This window comes from Haliotis asinina, chromosome 9 (assembly GCF_037392515.1).
Source record: "Haliotis asinina isolate JCU_RB_2024 chromosome 9, JCU_Hal_asi_v2, whole genome shotgun sequence".
In the NCBI taxonomy this organism is placed as follows: Eukaryota; Metazoa; Mollusca; class Gastropoda; order Lepetellida; family Haliotidae; genus Haliotis; species Haliotis asinina.
Window position 1 is genome coordinate 49,069,689 of NC_090288.1, and position 25,197 is coordinate 49,094,885.

The following is a 25,197-nucleotide window of genomic DNA, read 5'->3' on the forward strand; positions in this document are numbered from 1 at the left end:
TTGTACCTGTCTTGGCGTTGGGTCCAAAACTATCCAAAGACAAAGAGTGTCTCTACGATATACTCATATGCACTATGCACCCCTTTTTTTGAAATCCCTACGTATTTAACATTGGGTTTTTGCTTTTTGGTCCCATTCCACTATTGTCTATACTACTCTACTCATTATATTTAATTAACGCTTTATTTATAAAACAAAAACACAACAAAATCACAATGCTTGATTAAGCTTTCATAAAAAACGTTTACGACAAAATAGAAAAAGTGTATGTTTTCAACTCCAAATGCTGCCGTACTGAAGTCTTTGCCATAGTATTAACAGGCACCACATTAAATTGTTCGTTGTTGTGGTTGCCATTTCACAGTAAACGCAGAACTTCTGGTGTGAAAAACGGAAATTTAAGACTTAAGAGTGTTACAAAGTTTCACAAGTGCACATCAAATATCAATACCTATCGTTTTCATGTCCGAACCAGTTTGCACATCCCTGAGGTCTGTTGTACAATAAGATCGTAGCCTTATGGTTATTGGAATTCTCTGACCTTAACAAAGACACAAAACATTCATAATGCTTCCGTTCTTTTGCACAACAGTACCCACAGGTGCCTTTCTGGTCTCTATTTTTTCTAGGGCACTTCCAAGCAGAACTAAATTTTGAATTTGGTCCCAACAGACTCCTATACACCCGTGTGGTTTCTCTTCTTTTATATATTTCTAAGTAGTGGATGAAGCATTAGCTTGTCACACTAAAGACCTGGCTTCAATTCCCCACATGGGTACAGGGTGTGAGGCACCTTTCTGGTGTTCCACCATGATATTGCTGGAATATTGCTGAAAAAGATGCGATGTCATACTTACTCCCTTTCATAGATTTAACTCTATTTTGAGAAACCCTCTTGTAGTTGTATTGAGTATGGCATTTAGAAAGATCAGTCCATCATTTCAATTAGCTGATCTTGTGGGTGATACACACTCTTGAGCTACATGGTGAGAGATGGTGACGTCTTCCAACAATAAGCTTTAGGTTCTGGGTGTTGACCTTTTGTTTATTGTGTAATGCTGCAATCAGCAATATTGCTACATGGCAGTGATCCGTACATATTACTACATAATCAGATCTGGGCCAGACAATCCCGTGATCAACAGCATAAATACACTTGATGAATGAAGTTAGGCATCTAAAACACTACTAAGGTTCAGTCCACTCATCTACACAGACTGTGAAGCCAATTCTGTGTCTCCTGCCACAATATTGCTGGAATACAACTAAAAGAAGAACAAAATCAAAGCCCACACTTACCCATCTTCACATACCTACTGAAAACAGGACACAGTTTATCAACCATTTCTTTTATTCAGTTTTTAGCATCCATGATCACTCTGAGAGAATCAAGACAGACATTTCAACATATATATATGGCAAATACAAAGGAAAAAGTAGTGATGTTTCCCACTTGTGAAATTTAAGTAAATTCCAGTTCATGAAAGCAGCTCTGACATGCTATAACCATACGTATCCAGTGATGCATCACTTTAACATTCAATAAATCTGTTATTGACAATATATACCAAGTCCCCATTGTAGAAACAGACATCAGCAAAAGGATGGTCATAAGCAAATTGAGTTGTCATCACCTAAGTGCCAAGACTGATTTGTAGAATGTGCATAGATTAGACTGATCATTTATTGTAGCTGGTCACAGGTGGCTACTAAAACTGTATCCTGACACACAGTAACATTTTTTTTCACAGCCTTGCCAAATACATGTAACAGATGTTCATGATCAAAGTCATATTAATTAATTAATTTATATGCCCATTCTATAACCCTGATCAAGCAATTCATTATAGCGTATATGATATCCAGATTGTACTAATATACACTTAAGGACCTCATTCTCAATAAAAAAATAATCAGCAAATGATTACATCATTCAGTGACCACTGGATATGATATATGGAATGCAGCATGAGCGATAAGTTTTGAGATCATAAAAAGACATTCTTGTGGCTTTCTGATGAGCAAGCAAGTTTGCAGTATGAGGATATGTTACACAAACACTTGACATTGCTGGGAGAATGGTCGAAAGAAAGAGAAACATAGACAGAATGACTCTTGTTTGTGTTAAAACTGAGGAAGGTGTATGTTTGATTTTTTGTTATTTAAGTCACATGCAGAAGAATTCTAGCTTTGTGAGAATGGATTTCCAACAAATCAATCCAGTCGAGGCAAATCCTTGACTGATATTATGTGCAACATTCCCAGATGTCCATACCTGATCAAGTAAACAAGCTAGACCACCATGACAAAGTACCTTCTTACGACAATCATATATTGACCTTTTAACCCCAAATCTCCAAGAATCATGCAAGCAACACTGAATCCCAATTCCAGTCTTGGTAAGCACATAAAACAAGTCATTGAGGTTAGATATGTCTGTAAACAGCACAGTTCGGTTGGGACTACACAAAACATATACAGTGCAGTACTGTACAAAGTGTGAAAATGGTATGCACAGTTTTGTAGAAGAAATAAAGAACCCCAAAACTCCAGAATGTTTCAGTGCTAAATGCAGTACGAAAGAAACATTGTGCTGGCGTGATACAAGACCTTAAATACATTAAATGTATGAAAACAATTCATGTCAGTTTTAATAACCATTGAATGAAATCAACAAAACTGTGCCCATATTAACTGTAGATCCACCATTATCAAGCAGGCTGCTCACTAACCTCCAAATTTAACTTATGTATACTGAGAGAAACATAAAGGAACACGTGAAAATTCAAGCATTTTTTTCAATATTTTCCAGTTTTCATCACCAGCATTTCTTTATACGTTTCTCTCAGTAATGTACATATGTGAAGTTCACATCATGAGATTGAATACATGTAAAGAATAAATACATATCAAAAAGACTCGGCCATATTTAAAAATAATAGTTTGATTTCATTGTGTGGTTGACAGTATAACATGAACAATGGAAGACTATTTATCATCTGTTATTGCACAGCCATTGTCTATGTAGCTAATCCGATATTGTATATTTGGGATTACACCCTTCTGTAAATTCTTAATGTTATTCACAAGACAAAGGCCACTACTACTGACTAGGTGAAACATGTTATCATTCATAATTACCAGATACATATTATCATTCATCATAACTAGATTTCATCATTTGTAATTACTAGATTACATCATTTATAATTAATTTTTTAGAATCATTATTAATTATCATATCATTAATAATTAGCAGAATGATATGCTTTAACTCCTCTATAGCGGACACTATGAATACAATGGGCTGTTGTGCTGACGTTTGTCATATTATTACGTCATGCATCTTCTAGAACAAGCAAATAAAATTTAGTTGCTGTTGAGAAAACTAACTACGAGTAATGAGTATGATTAATGGGGCTGGACTTCTTCAATTACGAGTCAATGCAAGAAAGAGTGAAGTACGAGGACTTCCCCAAAAAATGTAGCTAATTTCATCAGATGTCAAGGATCAGGCTGTTCATATATTGTCACTGCATCGCTATACATATATGTTACACTTTGAGTACAAAATGTTTTTCACAACTGATATGTAGAATTGATGATGGGAAAGTAAAAAATAAAAGTTTTCAAACTATACATTATTTTTGCAAACTCTGCTGTTCAGAAGTTCAAGGAAAAATATAAATTGGACTTCAGTTCCCTCTCATGAAACAAAATGTGAACATTTCTCTGTGCCATTTACTTTAATTATGCTCAATCTGATCAAACTTAATGTTTTTCACACGACCAAATGCCACTACTGATGACTAGTGAAAACATGTTATATGATTTATAATTACCAGCTTATATCATTTATAATAGCCAGGTCATATCATTTACTCCTACCAGATCGTGTCATCTATAAAAGCTGGATGATATCATTTATAAATACCAGTTAATAGCATTTATAATAGCCAGATTATATCATATATTAATTTTACCCGAATGATGTACTTTTCACTCCTATGATGGAAAATATTACTACAGAGGGTTAATGTGCTGACAATATGGTATTAATATTATGCATCTTCTAATGTAAGAAAACAAATTGATGAAAAATTATTAACCATATATAATGGAGATGGACTTCTTCAACCATGACTGGACACAAGCAAGACAACTCCCTATGTTTCACACTACCCTATTGCCCTCCTCCCTCATAAATGACAATGAGCCATAAAAAATATTTATTAAATTTTGATATAAGTGGTTGAGTAATATCACAAAAAAATACCTCCTGCCTCATAATTTTAACAAAATGGATGAAAATCTAATAAATATTGTTTATGTCTTTAAGGCACTGATACGTTTTCACATTAATATTTATACAGAATATGAAGAATAAAATTATAATTAATATCAAACAACTGTACAAATATACTCCTCAATATATATGAGTAATATGTAATAACTGTAGAAAATGTATGCAATAAAACACTACTTGTTGACATGAAAGTGTAGAAGATTATATACAGCACCATTGTGTTGAAGCTGAAGGTGCAAGTAGATATTTCTACTTCAACACAATCAAAAGTTGAAAATAAGGAAAGAATACTAAGGGGCCAAGCTTTCACTTTTGGCAAAGGACTTTTGGTGTAGCCTAGTGGTTAAAGCGTCTGCTTGTCACACTGAAGGCACAAGTTCGATTCCACACATGGGTACAATGTGAGAAGCCCAGGTGATAATGTATTGCTGAAATATTGCCAAAAGCTGTGTAAAAGTTAACTCACTTTGGGACACGTGTAGTGGTGTGTGATCACAATCTGTCTACTCATGTACAAAATCTTCCACAAATCTCCAATAATCTTGCATGAGTTTTTGTTTCCAGCACATCACTCAAACAATACTGACAGAGTTGAAACCATGTATTGTTGATAACACTTGCAGGATTTCCAGAATGGATTTCACATTAGTTTACAGAACATTACTTTGGTCTTCTTAAAAATTTGGACTTGTGATAAAAATATAGAGAGAAATAAATAAGTTCTTCTAAGTCATAAAAATATTATCATGGGATTTCTAACCTCTCATAATTAATCAAGGAGATAACTTCATCCAAAACATTTTCATCACAATAAAAATCTAATATCCAATGTACCATATTTTCTCCAATGGATGCCCCTGTTACTTGAACCATTGACCTTTGTGTATTAGCACCTACAGGCATGTGTAGACTGAGCATCTAATAGGGGACATCCAGTATACAGTTCTGATGTGTTATTATCAGCTGTTTTTTTTCTATGTGTGTAATCAATTTACAATAAACTGTACTTAAAACAAACTTACAGAGACCACTAATCATTGGCCGTTTCACGTGTAGTTTCTTAAAAACACTTTGACTAAACTAACAGGGGCCGGGAACAGCAAAACAGTTCGCTGTATCTGTTAGTTTGTTATAAACATGTTTGTTATAAACATAGTTTACTGTATTAAATACATACAAGAGGTTTAATTAGAAACAAAGAATTAACTACTTATAATGAATAATTTTTCAGTATGATGGTAGCATGATGAATGTTGGTACGCCTGTACTTGAAGTGATCCCTGAAAACCATAACCAAGCCATCTTTACAAACAAAAGTAATCATTAGAGAATATAAAAGTTTCAAATGATATATTGTTGAGCAAGGGATGAATTATTTTGCATCTTTCAAATAGCTGGGCAGTTTGTTTGCGGCACATCGGAATCCCAGATTTGCTGCGGAGCTATCAGGCGTATTCTGACTTCTGGCTACACATCGGTACCGATAACAGTAGGACTGAAAACAGATACAGGGAAATCTAATGTTATTCATGTAACAATCTCTCACAAACTATAACACAATAATATGAAAAGGAAAGCAGACCAAACCAAAATACCCCCAAGTTCAACCTAAAATCAACTAAAATTAATCTGAAGTGTATGTACTTATCCAATGTTTAACTTGTTTTAGCCACGAAATGGCTGAAATAATGCCGATGTGACTAAAAATCTTGACTCACTAACTCATTAAAAAAATGAAAAATCCATGAAGGTCTGGGTAGATTAGTCCTTCAGCAACCCATGTTTGCCACAAAAGGCGACTGCTTGTCATTAGAGGCAACTAACGGGATTGGATGGTCAGGCACGATCACTCACTCACTCATTTAAAATGAAAAATATCAAATGATCTGCGCCAAAGACTGTTCAAAACAGTCTGAAGGGATAGGCCTGGTAGTGATTAAATAGTTGACTGTATATACTTTTATCTTGTTTTCATAACACTGCTTGGATGAAAGTCTTAGATAGGCAATTTTGAACAACATGAATATATGACACTCTTTTCATCGATAGCATTATTCTTTTTCACAGTTTTTCAGAGCTACTTTTCATTCAGTCATTGAAGGTCACATGTAACAAAGAAAACAAACATAAGTAAAACATTATTATCACATATTCATGACATATAACATACATGGCTGAAAAAACAAATAAACAACATTATAAGAATACAATCAAAAGCACAATATTTTCTACTTAGGCTTACTTCCCTCAAAACGAAGCACCCAGGAGACCGCACCCCCATGACTTTTAATTGGCTGGGTCATTTGCCAACACCCTGAGGGCTCATTGTGTGTGAGATAAGCTGTTTGATTGGCATGTTAGAAGTATGATGAGTAATTAGAAAGTAAGATTTTTTATGGATAACAACTTCATTTATTGTATATGATGCGACGTTTCGCTATGGATTCATATACCATTGTCACTAAAGAGTGATAATAGTATAAGAATCCATACAGAAACGTTGCATCATATACAGTATAAGAAATGGTTATCCATAAATAATGTATATAGAGATGTTGGGTCTTGTGAATACATGCTCTCTGCATTTGCATACTATCCAATCAACAAATCCTGAAATGGTGAACTACTACATGGCTGGAAACTGTTGTTTGACCAAGTACAAAGCAGAACTGGAAACTGACAATCTGAGTTTGCATCGGTTCCCATCTGATCCAGTCATCCAAGAAAAACTAATCCAGTTTGTTTGCAACCCACAGACATAATAAAATGCCCTGTGTACAGGTATAGCACCTGCCTCTGTGTAATTACGTAATGTGACAGAGACAGAACCCAGGTGCAAGAGTCATAAATCAATGCATTTTGTTCATGATGAATAGCCTTGATAGATGTTAACTTCAAATTGCATGTGGTCAATGACTGAAGTTGTATACTGCCATAAGTAGACAGGCAGACACACAAGTGTCAATAAAACAGACACTGACTTTTGTCCTTGACAGAGTCTGCTATGTTTCCATACACATGAATTAAAACATTTCCGGTTTCACATTCAGCAATTCTTAACAATGAAATTAGCATTCTTCAAAACTTGGTTTGCACATCTGCAGGTATGGGACCAGTGTATTTTTATTACTGCAGACACAAGTTCAAGCTGTGCGAATTTAATCACTGCACATGCGCTATGGGCTCTACTTTTTTCCCCAGCACTTGAGGAAATTTGGTGAATCATCTGAACTCTGATTTCGCGGGGTCTCTTAAATCACATTATTTAAGTTGACTTTATAAGTTGACTTTGCATTTTTTATCATTTGTTACTATAAGGCCATACCAGAAGGAATCAGCATCTGCAAAGTTGTATTTTACATGCATGTGATCTTTAAGGTGGCGATAGGGCAGCCTAGTGATTAAAGTGTTCATTCATCACACCGAAGACCCAGTTTTCATTCCCAACATGGGTAAAAATGTAGTCCATTCCTGGTGTCCCCTGAATAACATTGCTGGAATATTGGAAACGTAAACTCATGAATGAATGAATAAATGCTTCACACACAACAAAAGAAGTTGTTAATTAGAAAAATGCCATGCATTCATCAGGTAATCCCTGACCCTGACTATTCCAACCAAGGAGGACTCACCTCATGACACTGGAATGAACCCCCTTTTTTCACTTTGTCAACTCCTTTGCTTGGTCCTTTCTGTAACAAACCATACTGTACATTGTCACATCGCATTGCCATGGTTACCCACAGAAAGCAGCATCCAAAGGGCTGCAACAAATGCAGCATGGGTGTTTCACCACTGCATTGGATATTTACTTTTTCATTCATGTCACTCAGTACCTTGTACAACTATCGATGACCAGATACAAGTTGGTAATGTATAACATCAATATATTCAGATATTTTATGAGGGCTTCTTTCAGATAGAAATGATTGTACTTAGGACTGTTGGGCAGTTGTATCTCCTAAGAATTTCCAGGCAACATGTAAAATGTCAAAAAGGATTAAAGCTTGAAGTGAAGACAATCTGGTTGACAAGCAATGGCCCTGTTTTATTGTAGACAAAGAAACATGTGGTACATAGTGTGAAGTCGATGTTGGCTATGTTCTACCCCTAGTTGGTAGGGAGAGAAGTTATTAGTAAAGTGGAATCACATGGCAGACACATGTGGGCACATGCATTTGGACAAGACATTTATGACATTAAAGGTGAACTATTAAGGGCTGGGACAGGTACTCAGGTTCTTGAATCCAGGTTGGGTACTGCTGTAATTCAGTCCTATTTCAAGGAATAACGTATTAGCAAAGGGAGAGAACTCTGGAATGACAACAGCAGATAGTGGCTTGTCATTTTCATAACTGATATAGCACACATTTCAGTCACTGGTATTGTCTGAGTATTGAAGGTTATCTTTAATGAGGAATGTAAGTACTGGTGTTACTCTTTAAATTGGATAAACAAACGTAAATTAAATTGGCTGAGATCAGTTTTGATGTTTTAATGCCACCCTTTCAAGTTTTCCATAATATTTGTCAAATCATGACTGAATATTCAGAAATTGACAGAAACACTTTATTTTTCACATTTCCGTGTACTTGATTCCTATTCGGGTAAGGACATGATGGTAGCTGACTCCGTTTTTTTTCCTACTCATGCCAGCCCTAGAACTATGCTTGGAGTTAGGATCAAGTTTTGGTAAGGCAGGCAATATGGTAGCTGTATATATTTGAGCCTATTGTTGGAGTTTTTCCAAATAACTGTCATGATCTAGCAAGGCAGCTAACATCTCTTAAATGTCTGAATTGAAACAGACACCCAAACATGTAAGGCTGGAATACCTTAACTGACAATGAACAAAATAAAGATGAGGCAGTAACTCACCGGATTATCCTTTAAGTCTTTTGTATGCTTAGTCTCCCACCAGTCACTTGTCCATTCCCACACATTGCCGATGATGTTCTTTAAACCAAACTTGTTCTGATCTGGGAATGCTGTCACCTGCAATACAACATTCCATTACAGGAACATCAATATACATATAGATTACAGTTGAACCCTGTTTACATGGACGTTTTGCTTACATCTGAAAATGGTCCAGATAGCGAGTTGTCCTTCAGTTTGAATTTACCAAGACACACACTTCGGAGTTGCACAATGAAAATTTATTCTTTGGGTCCAAAATGGTACCAGGATTACTTTCTTTATAATTGTAATCTGACTCTTTTGGCTGCAGTCACACATTGACGTTTTGCAAGTTGACTAGCCATGCTCATGCCCTGACCACAGAATCATGACATCACATTATATATTGTCAGATGTATTCACTGCTAACTCATAATTGCATGTCTTCACTGCCAAATTGTACGTGTGGGGTATCTTCTGAAAAGCAATTAACAAAGACATACATCAAATGACTGCTGAGAGACAGCAGTAAACACAATAATCAGTTGTCCAGTAAGCATTAACTCCTGACTGTTAGTAAGTAAGCCTTTCGGGCAATCGTGCCAACTCTCAAAGCGAGCAATAGGGAATGGATAGAAAATCACTGTCTGGGTCTGGAAGCACGGAGTCCAACATTTGTTGCACTAAAAGCTTTTGCAGATGACAGGATTACAGGAAATTCACAGTCCATGTAAAGAAGCTTGTCTCTACCTGAGTTTGTCCTACCAATATAAAGAAATGTTGAATGTGTCAAGATTGACAGATATTTTGAATAAAATATAAATTTTCACAAACAACATCAGTGGCTATCAGATGACAGTTGACATCGCCAACGATCCTCGAAAAAACAGTAAGATCTTTTACTCCATACATAAGGCAAACTCCCATCAAACTTCTCAAACTCTAGGTATGACAAACATGCCTCTTACATGAAGATATAGAGCACTTACAGGACATGTACCAAAGTAGCCGTCTTCCCTGGTGTTCGTCTTCGGGAATTCCCCTTGCCAGATGTTCATCCAGTGTTCATTCCTCGGCATCATCTTATTACCCCATGGGAATAACCTGAAGTGACACAGAATGGAGTGTAACCTGTGAAGCTTCGCTAACGATCAGTGGCACAGTATGAATACCGTATCTTGTATCAATGTTCATTTTGAGGCCGTTTTTTGATACAAAAAGAACTTCCTCCTCATGACTTATCTCATCTAATTATGAAGTTTTAAAAACATTAGCCTGAGATGATAAAAAACAGGTTATTACTACTGTTTTGTAAAGGCAGTCTCAGGGAACCAGCATTCATTATTAGCTTATTTACCAACTATGGCTTGGTTTGGTTTCTAAGCTCTTCAAGTTTTCATATAGCAGAGCATGGATGGCCTCAGTGTCAAAGGTGCTGCACTTTGTTATGGAGAGTTGCATCCCTTGGACATGCCAGAAATCTGTGCTCAAAGATCTGAATCCCAATTCTACCTGATCATTTTTCCAGGTTATCAACCCAAGAAGATACCAGTCAGAACTGATATTAAGTAACCCATGCTTGTCGTAAGAGGTCAGGCTCGCTGACTGGGTTGACAGATGTCATCTGAATTGCACAGAACGATGTTCATGATGCTGATCACTGGATTGTTTGGACGAGATTTGATTATTTACATATTGCCAGCATATAACTAGAATTTTGCTGAGTGTGGCATAAAATTACACTCACTCACTATACACTGGAAGATCCCAGTTCTACCTGCTCATGTTTACAGGTAAACATCACCGTTATAGGGAATATCTGGAACCAGCATTACTCCAGCCTCTCCTACCATATAATGCCAGCACCCTCATGTTAAAAATGGCCAAAATGCCAAAATGGGACTGATGATAAAATAATGTTGTAAGTTCAACTATGAAATATTGCTTTGATGGTAATGCTGAACAACTGACCTATTCTCAAGTTCACCTCTACACGCAAACTCAAACTCGGCCTCTGTAGGAAGTCTCTTTCCGGCCCATGTACAGTAGGCCACCGCATCATTCCAGGACACATGCATCACAGGGTGATCCATCCTGGGACACAGATACAAAACTACTAATAAATATAGTGGCATAGCATGATACCTTCTCCAACAAAACTCTGATGTGTGAAAACCGGGTCAGAATCATTCTCTTGACAGAGCTTACTTGTCATATCTTCCTACGAACCTCTGTTCTAATACGGCAGCAGATTTATCTCCCTTTTTTCTGTCCAATCAGAACATGTGTTACATCAACTTGGATTCAACTTGACAAATGCACACAATGTGGAGAAACAAAAATAACATGACTGAGTTCTGTCTAGAAGAAACATTTGTGTATCGCGCTCGGGAAGAGGTTCTAGTTTTCACGATGCATCCGGAAATTAACGAGATCTTTCGAACGATCGCTTTTGAAACAAGGTAGCTGATTGCACTACTAAATCTGACTGCCTCCAATCATGAGTCTTGAACACTCGCACCATGAAAGGGTCATATTAGAACAGAGGTTACGTAGGAAGATGTGACAAGTAACCACTGTGGGAAGAGAATGGGTCAGAATAGGTCTTCAGGTTTAAAACACAAATGTTGTGGTTCTGATTACCCAACCAAAACTTTGGTGCCAACCTTATTTTTTTTAAGTGGCATCAATAATATAAGCTTTCATATGCTATTGTTTTTTCTTTGCACCAAAGAATATCGGTCATTCTGATAGAGAAAGTTGACATGATGACTGCAAGCCTGATAAATGTGTTATTTGTTTGCACTTTACTTTACAAAAAATGCCCCAAAAATGTGAAAAAAAACAAGAAACATTTCTACCTACCTACACTAAGTTTTCAAAAGGTATAATTGGAACCACAACGTTATTTTTCCTTTGGCCTCAGCAGTCCTCATTGTATGAAGTGACTAACAGGACTGGGTCAAATTGGAATCTTCATCAAGGCTTCAAGTAATATTTATTAGTCCTTTGGATAGAATGTTGCATCTGCTCTAAGTGTAAGTGCCACAAAGTGACTGAAGTGCCAGTAAAATGTGGAAGTTACTACAAATGTTTGAAAGAATTCATAATTCAGTTCTGAACAACTGGTTTCTGGATTAAACCATTGCATTTCAATTTGGAATCAGCTGATGAAAGTTGTCAAATGAGCTGTGTCAGTATGGACTGCTATCCCACAGGTGTGTGGAAACGCAGCTCCAGATGCAAATAAAGTAACACTGCAGTCAGTCTACAAACAATGGTATGTTTCAAATAGAAATAGATACTTGCATGAATAGATCCTGTGCTATTTTCATTTTTATACATTTTTATTTTATTAATAGTATCATTATCATATTCATGAACATCATTTTTCAAGAAGTACTGAGAAAAGCATTACCGATCCTTTATAGATGTTTTCGGTCCTTCAGGATGCCTCCAGTCACAGCCTTCTACTGGCAGCCACCAGGGAGCCGCTGCAACCTGTACATATGGTCATACATAGAGATCAAGGCCTTCTTTCACAAAGCTATCATAGAGCTACAACTACCTCCTATTCTGTAACATATGCTTATAACAGTCGAAGCGCTACAACAGCCTTGTGAAACAGCGTCCATTTCTCATTTATCAATACAGTGGAAGCCTTTCAATCCGGAATGCTCTCAAAGCTGGCACTAGAATTTGGTCCTGGCAAAAGCTACCTGATTTATGATCATTTTCACACCTTCTAATCCGGCGTCAGTCTATTCCATATTTCAGCACTACAAAAACTGCCCAGTTGGCTGTTTGTACAGTAATTAACGCTCTCTAAACTGGCAATCGGGATCCTGGCTCTCCTGTTGATTGACTGAACGTGTATTAATGACACAGTGGATTAACTGTTGTGCCACAAATCAGTCACTCACCTTATCAAGATGTCTAGACCAGTCAAGCGGGCTACATTGATGAATAAAGAATATGATGACAAACGACATGTTGTTCAGTCGTATTTTCTACAGCACAAGGAGGCTCATTCTCAGGTCCTCTAAACTGGCACACCCTTAATACAGGCATTTTTTGCCGGATCGAAATGATTGCCTGTTTAGAGGGCTTCAACTGTATACTGACATCTTATCAAACTACTTGCATATCAGCTCTTGGATTGACAGATCTTTTATCATTTTATCATAAAAGACACAAGGGTCTGTAAACTGTAATTTGACTGGTATCTACTCTTACTTTCATTGACACAAAGATATAATTCTCCTTTTGTTTTATATTTTTTAAAAATGCATACAATGAGGTTTGTTTACACCTGAAACATCCAGCATTGATAATTTAGGACCTGAAGACATCAATCAAATTACCCCTCTACTTATCTGTTAAAGACACAGATCTCATTATCCCCTCAATGATAAGTCATCTGTGGAAAGATGCTGATCTCCTAAACCATGTAACTTCTACATAGTTCATACTTACAGCTTGTGTAATCTTTCCAAGTTCTTCCTCGCTGAGATATTTGTCCATTACAAAAGAATTACCAAAACCCTCTGCCTGAAACAACATAAATGTCTTAAATTATGTACGATGAAGCCAAAGGCACAGGGTATAATATCAAAACACTAATCATAATTAAGAATTAACATAAATACTTTCATTTCTAAAGTTCACCTGAAATTTGAAACAGAAAATGTTTACAATTGTTAAGAATACTGTAAGAATTCAGCAACATGTGGGTTCATTTCAGCTCCTTCCTTTCAGTTTAAGAAGAAAGATCAAAACTGAAACTGTATTAAATCATGTGGTCACTCACACACTCACTCACTCTATATTTATATATCAGCAAACATGGAGATGGGTTTCACTTAAGAAATGTCTACAGTTCTTTCAATACAAATAAATTAGCTTAGTCAGGGGAATCTGCACATGTTGTAAGGGGTAACCACAAAAAAAAAATCAGGATAAAAAGTTACGCTTGAACCCTGTATTGATAAGTTAAGAAATATGTTAATCTGTAGATTTTATACTGATTCCAGTTTCTTTTAAAAAAACAAATTTTTCTACATATTTTTTGCACCTTTTGCTCATTTGTTATTAAATCAACCCATAGATTCATACATATTCATTTACGGACACTTGCCAAGAGAACTGAAATACTAGTAATCAAAATGCTCATGTACTTAACAATCTGGTATGAGATGAGCGCATCCAAATATTTTTAAAGAGCTGAGTCATGTGAATTTCTTGGAAAAATCTTCTTTACATACTTTACTGTAGCATGTTTATTGTCAAAGTCCAGTATGTTTGGTGAATACAAAGAATTATCCATGTTACAAACATTTCTAACAAAGTGATTTGATAAAACTTTCTTGAAAAATTGTCTATACATATTTCACTTTAACAAGTTTATTGACAAAGTCCAGGATATTTGGTGAATACAGTGGATCAAAGGTACTAAAAGTATTACATGTAGTTTATTCTGCATATTACATATATACATTCAAGACTAAGCAAAACAAAAGTCAATCACCAGCTCTGTGTCTATCACCAAAATACAGATGCATATGTCTATACTCAGGATTCTAGGCCCTGTTACTCAAAACTGTCGTAGCCATGACTGCTGTAAGTCTACCGGTATGTTACAGTATTGGAGGTACAACAGTTGTAGACAGATTCTGGGTCATGTTACTCAAAGTTATCGTAGCTACAACTGTTGTAAGTCTACTGGTATGTTACAATATAGGAGGTACAACACTTGTAGAGGGATTTGGGTCCCATTGCACAACGCTATCATAGTGCTACATCTGTTCTTAGTCTACTAGTATGTTACAGTATAGGAAGTACAACACTTTTAGAGGGATTCTGGGTCACCTTGGTCAAAGCTATCATACCTATGACTGTTGTAAGTCTAGCAGTATGTTACAGTATAGGAAGTACAACAATTATAGAGGGATTTGGGTCCTGTTGCACAAGGCTGTCATAGCGCTACATCTGACCTAAGTCTACTGGTATACTACAGTATAGGAGGTACAAGAGCTGTTGTAGGGCACTGATGTTCCAGGCATATACATGTATTATCTAAACATCATCTATGCCAGAAGTAAATTTTCATATTCTTCTACAGCTGTTCTGATATCTGTACAAAACGTCATGTACAATTTTTATCAGAACAGTATTGAATTGATTTTAATTAATGTATGTACATATGTATTATCTAGGAATGATGCATAGTCAGTATTTCTCAATGTCCTCATTATTGCCAGTAAAACCTGGGAAGTAAGAACAGTCAATAGCATGCAGCTGTTAACAGTAGAACAACACATTCTCTGACTATATCCTTTTGATGAAAATGCAAAAAGAGTTTGGTTTGACAGTTTGACATAGTTTTCAGCAATATTCCATGGCAGGGGACACCAGATATTGGATTCACACATTGTACCCAGGTCTTTAATTCTGTCTAATTCATCACTTACAGGATGATATAAGAGATAAGAGTGGGGTGAGTGAGTCAGTTTGGTTTGACAGTTTTTAGCAATATTCCATGGCAGGGGACACCAGATATTGGCTTCACACATTGTACCCAGGTCTTTAATTCTGTCTAATTCATCACTTACAGGATGATATAAGAGATAAGAGTGGGGTGAGTGAGTCAGTTTGGTTTGACAGTTTTTAGCAATAATCCATAGCAGGGGACACCAGATATTGGCTTCACACATTGTACCCAGGTCTTTAATTCTGTCTAATTCATCACTTACAGGATGATATAAGAGATAAGAGTGGGGTGAGTGAGTCAGTTTGGTTTGACAGTTTTTAGCAATATTCCATGGCAGGGGACACCAGATATTGGATTCACACATTGTACCCAGGTCTTTAAAGGGGCACTGATGCGGAGCAAATAATGTTTCTCGCCAAGGGTCTAATTACGAAACCAAACCGCAAATTGGTCAGCGCCCGCTCCTTCGACCGTGACGGACAAAGGAACTGGGCTCCTGTCCATATTAGCAGAATTTCTTCACCTAAACAGTCAGGAGGCCGGATGCCCATCATATGCCATTTGTTTAAAAATATCCATGGTATTCCTTGTCTGATCGTAACCAAATATCCCAGCAGTGTAGTTCTTTTCGGATGCTTGGATGGTATAGTTACGTATACTGATCCAATTTGATCCTATTTCTGTGTTTTTAGCCTCGATATTTAATCATGTTACATGAAAATATGATGTCTACAGGCACATAGCAAGCCATTTGTTTCAGTACGGAAGATTGCAAAGCTTTATATATAGGTAGTTTTGAGTGTTGGTTCAGCTGTGATAGCAAGTATCATACGTAAATTTTGGTAGCTATGGTAGCTACAATGGTTTATTATTTATGCTAATAAAAACACACAGTTGATTTATTTGAATTCGTAAACAAACAAAAAACGATGACTTTGCCTTTGGTAGAGAAATCTGAAAATTTTCTTACGTAAAAAACCCCTTATTTCACCTATTTTCCCAAGTACACAGCAAATGCCTGTGTGTATTCCTTATGTAACGAAATTCTGTTGGTATCCTCAAAACAGTTTTGTCCCATAAGTATTTTCAGGCTGCGTGCGACACAGAGATTACATCTTCCTTGCTGTAGCTCGCGTTTGATGGTGTAAACCTACACCTGTTATTTGTCATCATTCTCTGGATTGTCAATTAGTGAATTTATAACAGGTGTAATTAGTAGTAACACCACTTCGGTTACACAACAAAGGTTCAAATTTGGCATTTCACCTGTCTGGAGTAAATACTCAGCATTATAAATTAAGGTCTGTAATGGCAAATGTATTTGCATGTTATGTAATATGTGCATGTAAGTGATGCAAGAGGGTTTATCAGCTGAGTTACAAAAACAAACATCGATCAAAGGATTAACCGATAACACATTGATTGATTAATTACTTGTATCTTCTAGCGGATTTGTCAAAAGGCAGTGTGTGTAGATGACTACACCCTGTCGTAAAGAGTGAGTGCAAAAACAACATCCTCCCTTCAAAGAATTAACCACCCTTGCGTTGATTGATTGATTGCTCATTATTGGTTAACTAAATTACTTAGAATAGTGGACATCATACAATTAGTTGCCAGGTGTGCTATCTTGGGAGACCAATGAGAGGTTTATCTGGTTTTCACCATCGAAAGACGTGAAACGATGTGTTACTTTTTCGCAAACTAGACAGTTGTAAGACACGCGACACAGAGCAGGATTATTTACCAGCTGCAGATGAATGGAATACGATTTCTTTTACGTGGATATTGATGGATACATTCCTGAACAAGGTAGTAGCCTGACATTATTGCTATAAAATTAGTCTGTTTTACATTCATTATTTGCATTTTGTTTTAATTTGTTTGTTGTAGCATTCAGCAGAATCTGTATGGCAGAAAACACACACTAGATCGCGTATGTGTGTGAAATAGGATCCACATTGGCAAACTATACAATGTATAAATGTTGCTTTTGTGTTAGAAATTTACTATGAGTATAAGCAGATCGTGTGTTCTTTTATTAATTTTCAGAATCATACAAATATGACTATAAACTAATTAGGTTTATCAGACAAAATATAGAGACGTACATTGGCTTCGTTATTTTTCTGTCCTAATAGTTTTTTTACCATTTCTACCACTGGCAGATGATTAATCTTCAAAGTGTTTCATTTGGTTTCATAATACATTTGTAATGAAGTAAAAATGACTTCACCTAAGTTGATCTGTCTATAACTAAACTATCAATTGCGCTTACGGAATGCGCAGCAGAGGTCACGAACCAGTCACGAATTCTGGGATATCATCCGGGTACTCACGGGAGAAAAACAATAACAAAAGTTTACACCAGTCCACGGAAATTGCTCCGCATCAGTGCCCCTTTAATTCTGTCTAATTCATCACTTACAGGATGATATAAGAGATAAGAGTGGGGTGAGTGAGTCAGTTTGGTTTGACAGTTTTTAGCAATATTCCATGGCAGGGGACACCAGATATTGGCTTCACACATTGTACCCAGGTCTTTAATTCTGTCTAATTCATCACTTACAGGATGATATAAGAGATAAGAGTGGGGTGAGTGAGTCAGTTTGGTTTGACAGTTTTTAGCAATATTCCATGGCACACCAGATATTGGCTCCACACATTGTACCCAGGAGGAGAATTGAATCAGTGTTGTCGGTGTGGATATTGTGGAATTGTTACTATCATGTTATAACAGTCACCACTCAATACACATCAGTGGTTATCTTTTATTGATAAATGTAATTACGAAAACCACAACTGAAACTATTGTATTATTCAATATATGGTCCCAGGAAATAATACAAATATCATAATTTTAGCATGAAATACTCAACACCGCAAATTCAAAACCTAAACTGTTTATCTCTCACCATTAATATTTGATAAAATCAAACAGCAACAGCTTGCAGCAGCAAATGAAACCTTTCCCACTTAGCCAAGCATTATTTGTCAAAATCAATAGATCTGTGGATGTATATATACCAGATGGCAATACTGGTATATACTATGCTATAATATCAGTACACTGTCTAGATCATTATCACAATTGTTATTGTGGGGATTATACATTATATCCCACTATTACTTAGGCTGTTTTGTATGGAAGATCTATGTCATCGTCATGGTCTGTTTTCTATGTTATCAAGCTGCTGCTAGTAACAAGCTCATTTTTTAGACCTTTCCCAAATTTTCTAACAACAGGTCAGTTTAGGATATTGAATATTACGAGGGGATGTCAATAAGTTTTGCGCCTTGCATAGAAAAACACAAAATATTGGTGTGAACCACATTTATTTTTCAACATAGTCCCCTTGTGAGTCAAGACACTTGTTCCATCTTTTCTGCTAGGCGCTGATGCCATCTCTGTAGAAGGTGCCATTTTGGTCCTCAAACCAAGCCTCAGTAGCAGCAATATGCTCATTATCATCCTGAAATCTATGACCACGCAAGTGTTTCTTGAGATTTGGGATCAGATGGTAATCACTTGGTGCCAGGTCTGGAGAGTAGGGGGGATGATTTCGTACCCGCATTCCTGGACAGCAGCGGCTGCAACGCGAGAGGTGTGTACTGGAGCATTGTCTTGATGTAGAAGAATACCACGTCTGATCTTGCCCCAGCGCTTCTCCTTGACTGAATGTCACACTTGCCTCAACAAGTTAGCGTAATATTCCCCATTCATTGATCTTCCGTTTTTGTAAGTAATCTTTTTTGATGACGACTTTGCTATCCCAGAAGACTGTCGCCATTACCTTCTGCACTGATCTGGAGGCTTTGAACTTTTTGGTCCTGGGAGAAGTGACATGTTTCCATTCCATGGATTCTTGTTTGCTCTCAGGATCATAGTGGTGGATCCAGGTTTCATCACAGGTTACTAGCCCAAAGTGAAAATCTTCTGGATTCTTGTTGTATCTGGTTAGCATGGAGTTGCTTATGGGTACCCTTGTTTGCTTCATTTCATCTGAATGGATTCTTGGCACCCATCTTGCGCACAACTTAGACATGACAAGATGTTTATGAAGAATTGTCTCGATGGATCCGTGTGAAATGCCTGTGGTCTCCTCTAACTCGTTGAGAGTGATTCGACAATTTTCCAGCACAAGTCTATGCACTCTGTCAATGTTTTCCTGACTAGTGCTTGTTGTTGGGCGACCTGGACGGTGGTCATCTTCAAGACTCTCTCTACCATGCTTAAATTCATTGACCCATCGTTTGATGATAGCAGATGAAGGGGAAGACTTCCCATAAACTGCTGAAAGCCTTTCTTCAATGTTCTTCACTGAGTTTCCTTCAAGAACTAAAAACTTAATTACTGCTCTATACTCAATTTTATTCATTTTCTGTCAATGTGAGCTGTTTGATAACTTCTGAGAGTAGGATACCAAAACTTATATATCACATCAGCTACACCCCAAGGTTCAATGTCGTACCATAGGCTGTGACACCTGGGTATGAAAAATGCTCAAGGCTCAAAACTTATTGACATCCCCACGTAGATGAAATTCTAACATCTCTGCAGAATGCGTAAAAGTCTTTTATTCTACAGTTGCTAAGGACGTTTGTATGGAAAATGACACACAGGCCAATTTATTCTGTAAAAAGGCCATAGGTCCATAATACATGATAAATTACAAAAATATTGTTCTGCATGCACTACGTTTAGGCTTCCAATGATTTTACAGTGAATACTTTAGATAGATAAAGTCGAAGTTTATGTCATACACATTTGTTCTTAATTCCTACACTGCCCAAACTTGCTTTGATGTACAGCTTTAAGCATTTAGGACTAGCATTTAGCATGCAGACTGTGAGTTACATGCATCAAGCAACAGTGTGATATCTTTGTATGTCGCAGATAACTCTACAATGTGCCATAAACCTTTGTGTCCATTAGCTTAATATCATCACTATTGCCACTTGAAGTCATTTCCAGTTGATTTCAGATAGGATACATGTACATGGAAGTCTTTCAGCAAAGTTTACATGTCTGAAGACATTTTACTTGACCCGGGTTTCACAACAGTTGTAGATGGTATATTTATCATTCACTTACTAGCTCTTTGATAGAGAGGCCAGACTTATGCCAGACATAAAGATTACCCTTGGAAAGTTACTCAGCAATATTTATTGTATATTTTCCAGGAGCTGTTTGTTGCAAATTGCTACTTCTTTCATTACTTAAAAACAATTTAAAAAACATATAAAATAGATCAAAATGCGTTATTTTCATTTTATTTAAATACATTTACAAAGCTACAAACTTTCATAGTTCTCTATGATGTGTTTAAGTGAATGTGTAACATCACATGCAGATGTGTTTTTTCTATTTCACATACAAAAAGACATGTCACCATGAAAACATTGCAAAAAAAGATCCTACACTATCCCACATTTATTTAGGAAATATAGTACTTTTGAAATGTATATGCAAGAACTGAGGAATCTTATCTGAAATGGTATGTCTTATCAGACAACCAACTAATGATAACAACAGCCCAGAATTTTGAGGTCACGAAATAAACATGATGGCAAATCATAAATGCCTTGAACAATCACAAGGTCATATACCTGAATATTTTCTCAAATGTTTAAAATATATTTTACAGATAAGATAAATGCACATATATGTTACAGTCAGATTGCAAATCAGTCGTTTCATGAAATCACTATGAGAATGTGCCATTTTGAGTCATTTTGTGTAACAATCAGTTTACTTCAGTCATTTCATGAAGTGTCACATAATAACTTAATCTACAAAAGTGGATCACAGTTTCAACATAACTTATTGTCACTAACAGTTAACACTATTGTGGCAGCGACTGTTGCACTTCAGCTTGACTTTAAAGCCTTACACGTATTTGTTTGACACTTGCTGTGTCCAGAGCAACCACACCTCACAAACCCCTGTTCACCACATATAAATGAAATGAAATTGGTAAAATTATATTATGATGGAAGCAATTATTGATTGTTGTTACACAAAAATACATGAAATGGCTGACCCTCATAGTCATTTCACGAAATGGCTGAAATTTTTAGTCATTCTACAAAATGACTGATTTCACAATCTGACTGTGACACATACAGGGTAAGATATATCCAAGTGTTAGTTGGAGACACATTTATAATTCATTTGCTCAACATGCATTAATTTAATTTATCAATATAAATGAGTTGTGCTTTTTGAGCAAAGAACAAGAAAAAACACTGTTCACGCTTGACTACACTTGACCAGCACAACCTCTGCATGCTTTCATACTTACAAGTCAAGTAATATTTTATTACCTGTTACACTGACTGACTTCAAGTTATTTACAACATTTATGGCCAGGGGACGTACACTATGTTTGATAAAGAGTCAATAGCCAAGCTGCTTAAGTGGTTCTCTTACTGTCTTGTCTCACATCACTAGTCATGAATGAGATATCATCCAAACTACATAACAGTATGGTGTGCATGTTTACAAAAGTGACTGTAACAAATTACTCCTGCTAAAAAAAACTGACTTTCCCCTTTAACCACATTTCATGGAGAATATTGCTAGGGAAGTTATGGGAGAACTGTTTTCATATTCCAACTAAATCATACAGACATAAAATATAGTTCAAGGGTCCTTGTCACTACATGAATGTTGAAAAGTGAGGTTCTCCATACATGTATGGTGAACATGGTTATGTTAACAGGTTTCATTTTACATAAGAACACATCTCTCTTTATTATGATCAATGTGGCTTTTACAATACAGGCACAAATCAAAAACAGGAAAATTGATGTACTGACTTAACCTCACTTTAAGCAATAATGCAGTAAAGTCACGGCTGGGGACATTTGGAACTGGGGATACTAGAAACAGGTGTCCACATTGTACCACTGTCGGAGAATAAACCAAGGTGGTTGATGTGATGGTCAAAAGTTTCAACCACTGTGCTACCCGGACCCTACACTTAGTTCAAGTTGAGCTGAATACAAGGAAAGTCTTGATCCATTATGGAATCTACAGAATTATCATGACTGTCCATTATTTACATGGCCATGACAGTTTCATAAGAATATCACTAAATGACAAATGTCTGTATGTGGAGAGTATTTTATGTCAAGTAAGATGGGAAAAAAGTTGAGATAAGTTAAGTTAAACATGACATTGTTGAGCAAGGAGTGACAGACCCCAATTTTGAGCAGTCTTATATCCACCAATGGTGGTGACAATTTGTGCATGTTCAGCTTCACAAGAAGTGCATGCATGATACCCACAAGTTCACTGGTATGGTGTGTTTTAGTGATTCTTTCTATTGATGTCTTTTTACTTGGGCCTCCAAAATCCAACAAAAAGTATTGATAACACCATCAGGCTTGGCTTAATGCCAAAAACACATATCAATTTAGGGTTCCAAAGTTGTTTCCTGTTTTGATGAAATAGTTGTGTTTCTTATGTGTGTGTGTGTGTGTTGATAATTGGATATATTATACATAATACATACATCTTTATGCATATGTTGCTAATACATTTTCAACAATACTAACTAGAGACCAGTTATCACCATTTTTAAGTGCTTTTTAACAATTTGCTCCATTGTTTCTTAACATAATGAAACAAAATTATCTCAGTGATAGATTTGCTATTCACAGACATTTCCTGTTTGTTTACAGTTGCCGATCGTATTTTCCAGAAATGTGATCAACAAGAAATGCGTCAGTGGAACCCAACAAGTAACAAGGCCAGTTAGCGCCATTTCTGAATTTTCCATGTTACTCACCAAATGTGACATATATTTGGCAATAAACTTTTAAGTTCTAAACCATGACATATTGAAGAAATTAAGTAATTTGAATCGGTTTTTAGAAAAATAAATTAATAAGAACAAAACTTGCTCTCATTGTGAATGTTGACGGATATTGACATAGGCTGATGAGAATATGGAGATGTCACCACTGGTTGAACTTATCAGAGTTGACTTTTTGAGTATCTCTTTGCAGTTTTGGTAATGTTTGTTTTCTCTGGGAAAAAAGGTAAAGATAAAGGTGACAACTGACAGGTATATTTTGCCAGTATCATCTGCATTGTATCTGTTGAATCTATAACAGAGATGGAAATGTAGGTCAATTCAAAGTTTAGTGACTGATTGTTAGCATTATGAGTATGTTTAGACATATCAAGATCTGCACTTTTTATGGGATGAACTGTAATGTCATAGAATCACAACATAGCCAGAATGATTTTCATTCAGTTCTCAACTATTGTGAAATTTCATATCAACACACTAATGGCCATCCCCCCGCGCCTCCCCCCACAGGTTGATATGTTTGGGCCCAGTCTTCCAAGAGGATTCATATTTGTAACATGTACAATGTAAATGGCTTAGAAGGATTTCAACTCTCGTAGCCTATCACTTTTGTGATATGTCAATGTGTGAAATACTACGGAAGTACAAGCCAAAATATATTCTGCCATAAATTCTGATGCACATTAATCTATGAATGTTCACAGAGGATGGAAAATGTGAAAAGATGGAAATGAAAAAAATAAAAAAGGAAATATTGAAAATATTGAGTGATGTCCTTGTTTTCCATTCATGAAATACACAAAGTAAAAGATGTGACTTCAATTTGGGAAATGGGATAGTCGGGTAGGATAGTGGTTAAGGCGTTCACTCGTCACACTGAAGACCCTGGTTCAATTCCTCACGTGGGTACAATGTTTGAAGTCCCTTTTAGATGCACTGATATTGCTGGAACATTGCTGACAGGGATGCTAACACTATATACTGAGTCTCTCACCCACTAATTCGAGGAACACATGTACGCCCTCCTGACGAGTTAAAGACAATAATTTCAGACGTATTTACCTCGGTTTTGTATCCAGTTTGGTTCACAAACAGTTCGAACTCTGCGTTGCTCACTTCATACTTATCAAGATAAAATGCATCAACCTTGACCCTCCTTGCAGGCCCTTCACCATCAGCCTGAAATACGGGTTTGTCAGTACCCATTGTAAACGTGCCTCCTGGTATGGGAACCATCTCATTTGTTCTCTTGTATGGACTCTTGATGTTGCTTTGGAGGTGATATTTCTTTTTTGCGTCGTCTGCTTGCACATCCTCTGCACTTGATGGCTTTGATTTTGAGTGTTGTCTGCTCTTAGAACAACCACAGTCCTTTTTCTCTTCACTGTCACATTTGCTGCCGTCATCGCCAGAACATGTCTCAGACGTGCCAGTAACAGAAACAATACAATGCACAAGAACGATTGTTAGAAACATCACACACCATCTTGACGACGCCATTTTGCGTTTGGAGTTATCATGTGATAACAGTCTATAATCCGGACGTTTCGAATTATAACCCAGAAAGCGATAACGGAAAATGGTTCAAGGTTATGATTGTAAGTCTCCGAAAAGACACACATGGCTATCGCCCATTGGTCTCTGTCATTATCTGATAATTTGTCTTTGCTAAAACTGAA

General features: G+C 36.6%; 1 protein-coding gene across 1 annotated transcript; it reads right to left on the reverse strand.

Annotated features, from left to right (window-relative positions):
- Positions 1-1,333: 1,333 nt before the first annotated feature.
- Positions 1,334-25,040, reverse strand: LOC137296248 (formylglycine-generating enzyme-like). The gene is made up of 8 exons (XM_067827994.1): positions 24,581-25,040; positions 13,682-13,756; positions 12,624-12,706; positions 11,177-11,299; positions 10,195-10,309; positions 9,185-9,301; positions 7,939-7,998; positions 1,334-5,801 (listed from the first exon to the last, which is right to left on the reverse strand). The coding sequence occupies exons 1-8, from the start codon at positions 25,016-25,018 to the stop codon at positions 5,679-5,681; spliced, it is 1,134 nt and encodes a 377-aa protein (XP_067684095.1). The 5' UTR covers positions 25,019-25,040; the 3' UTR covers positions 1,334-5,678.
- Positions 25,041-25,197: the final 157 nt, after the last annotated feature.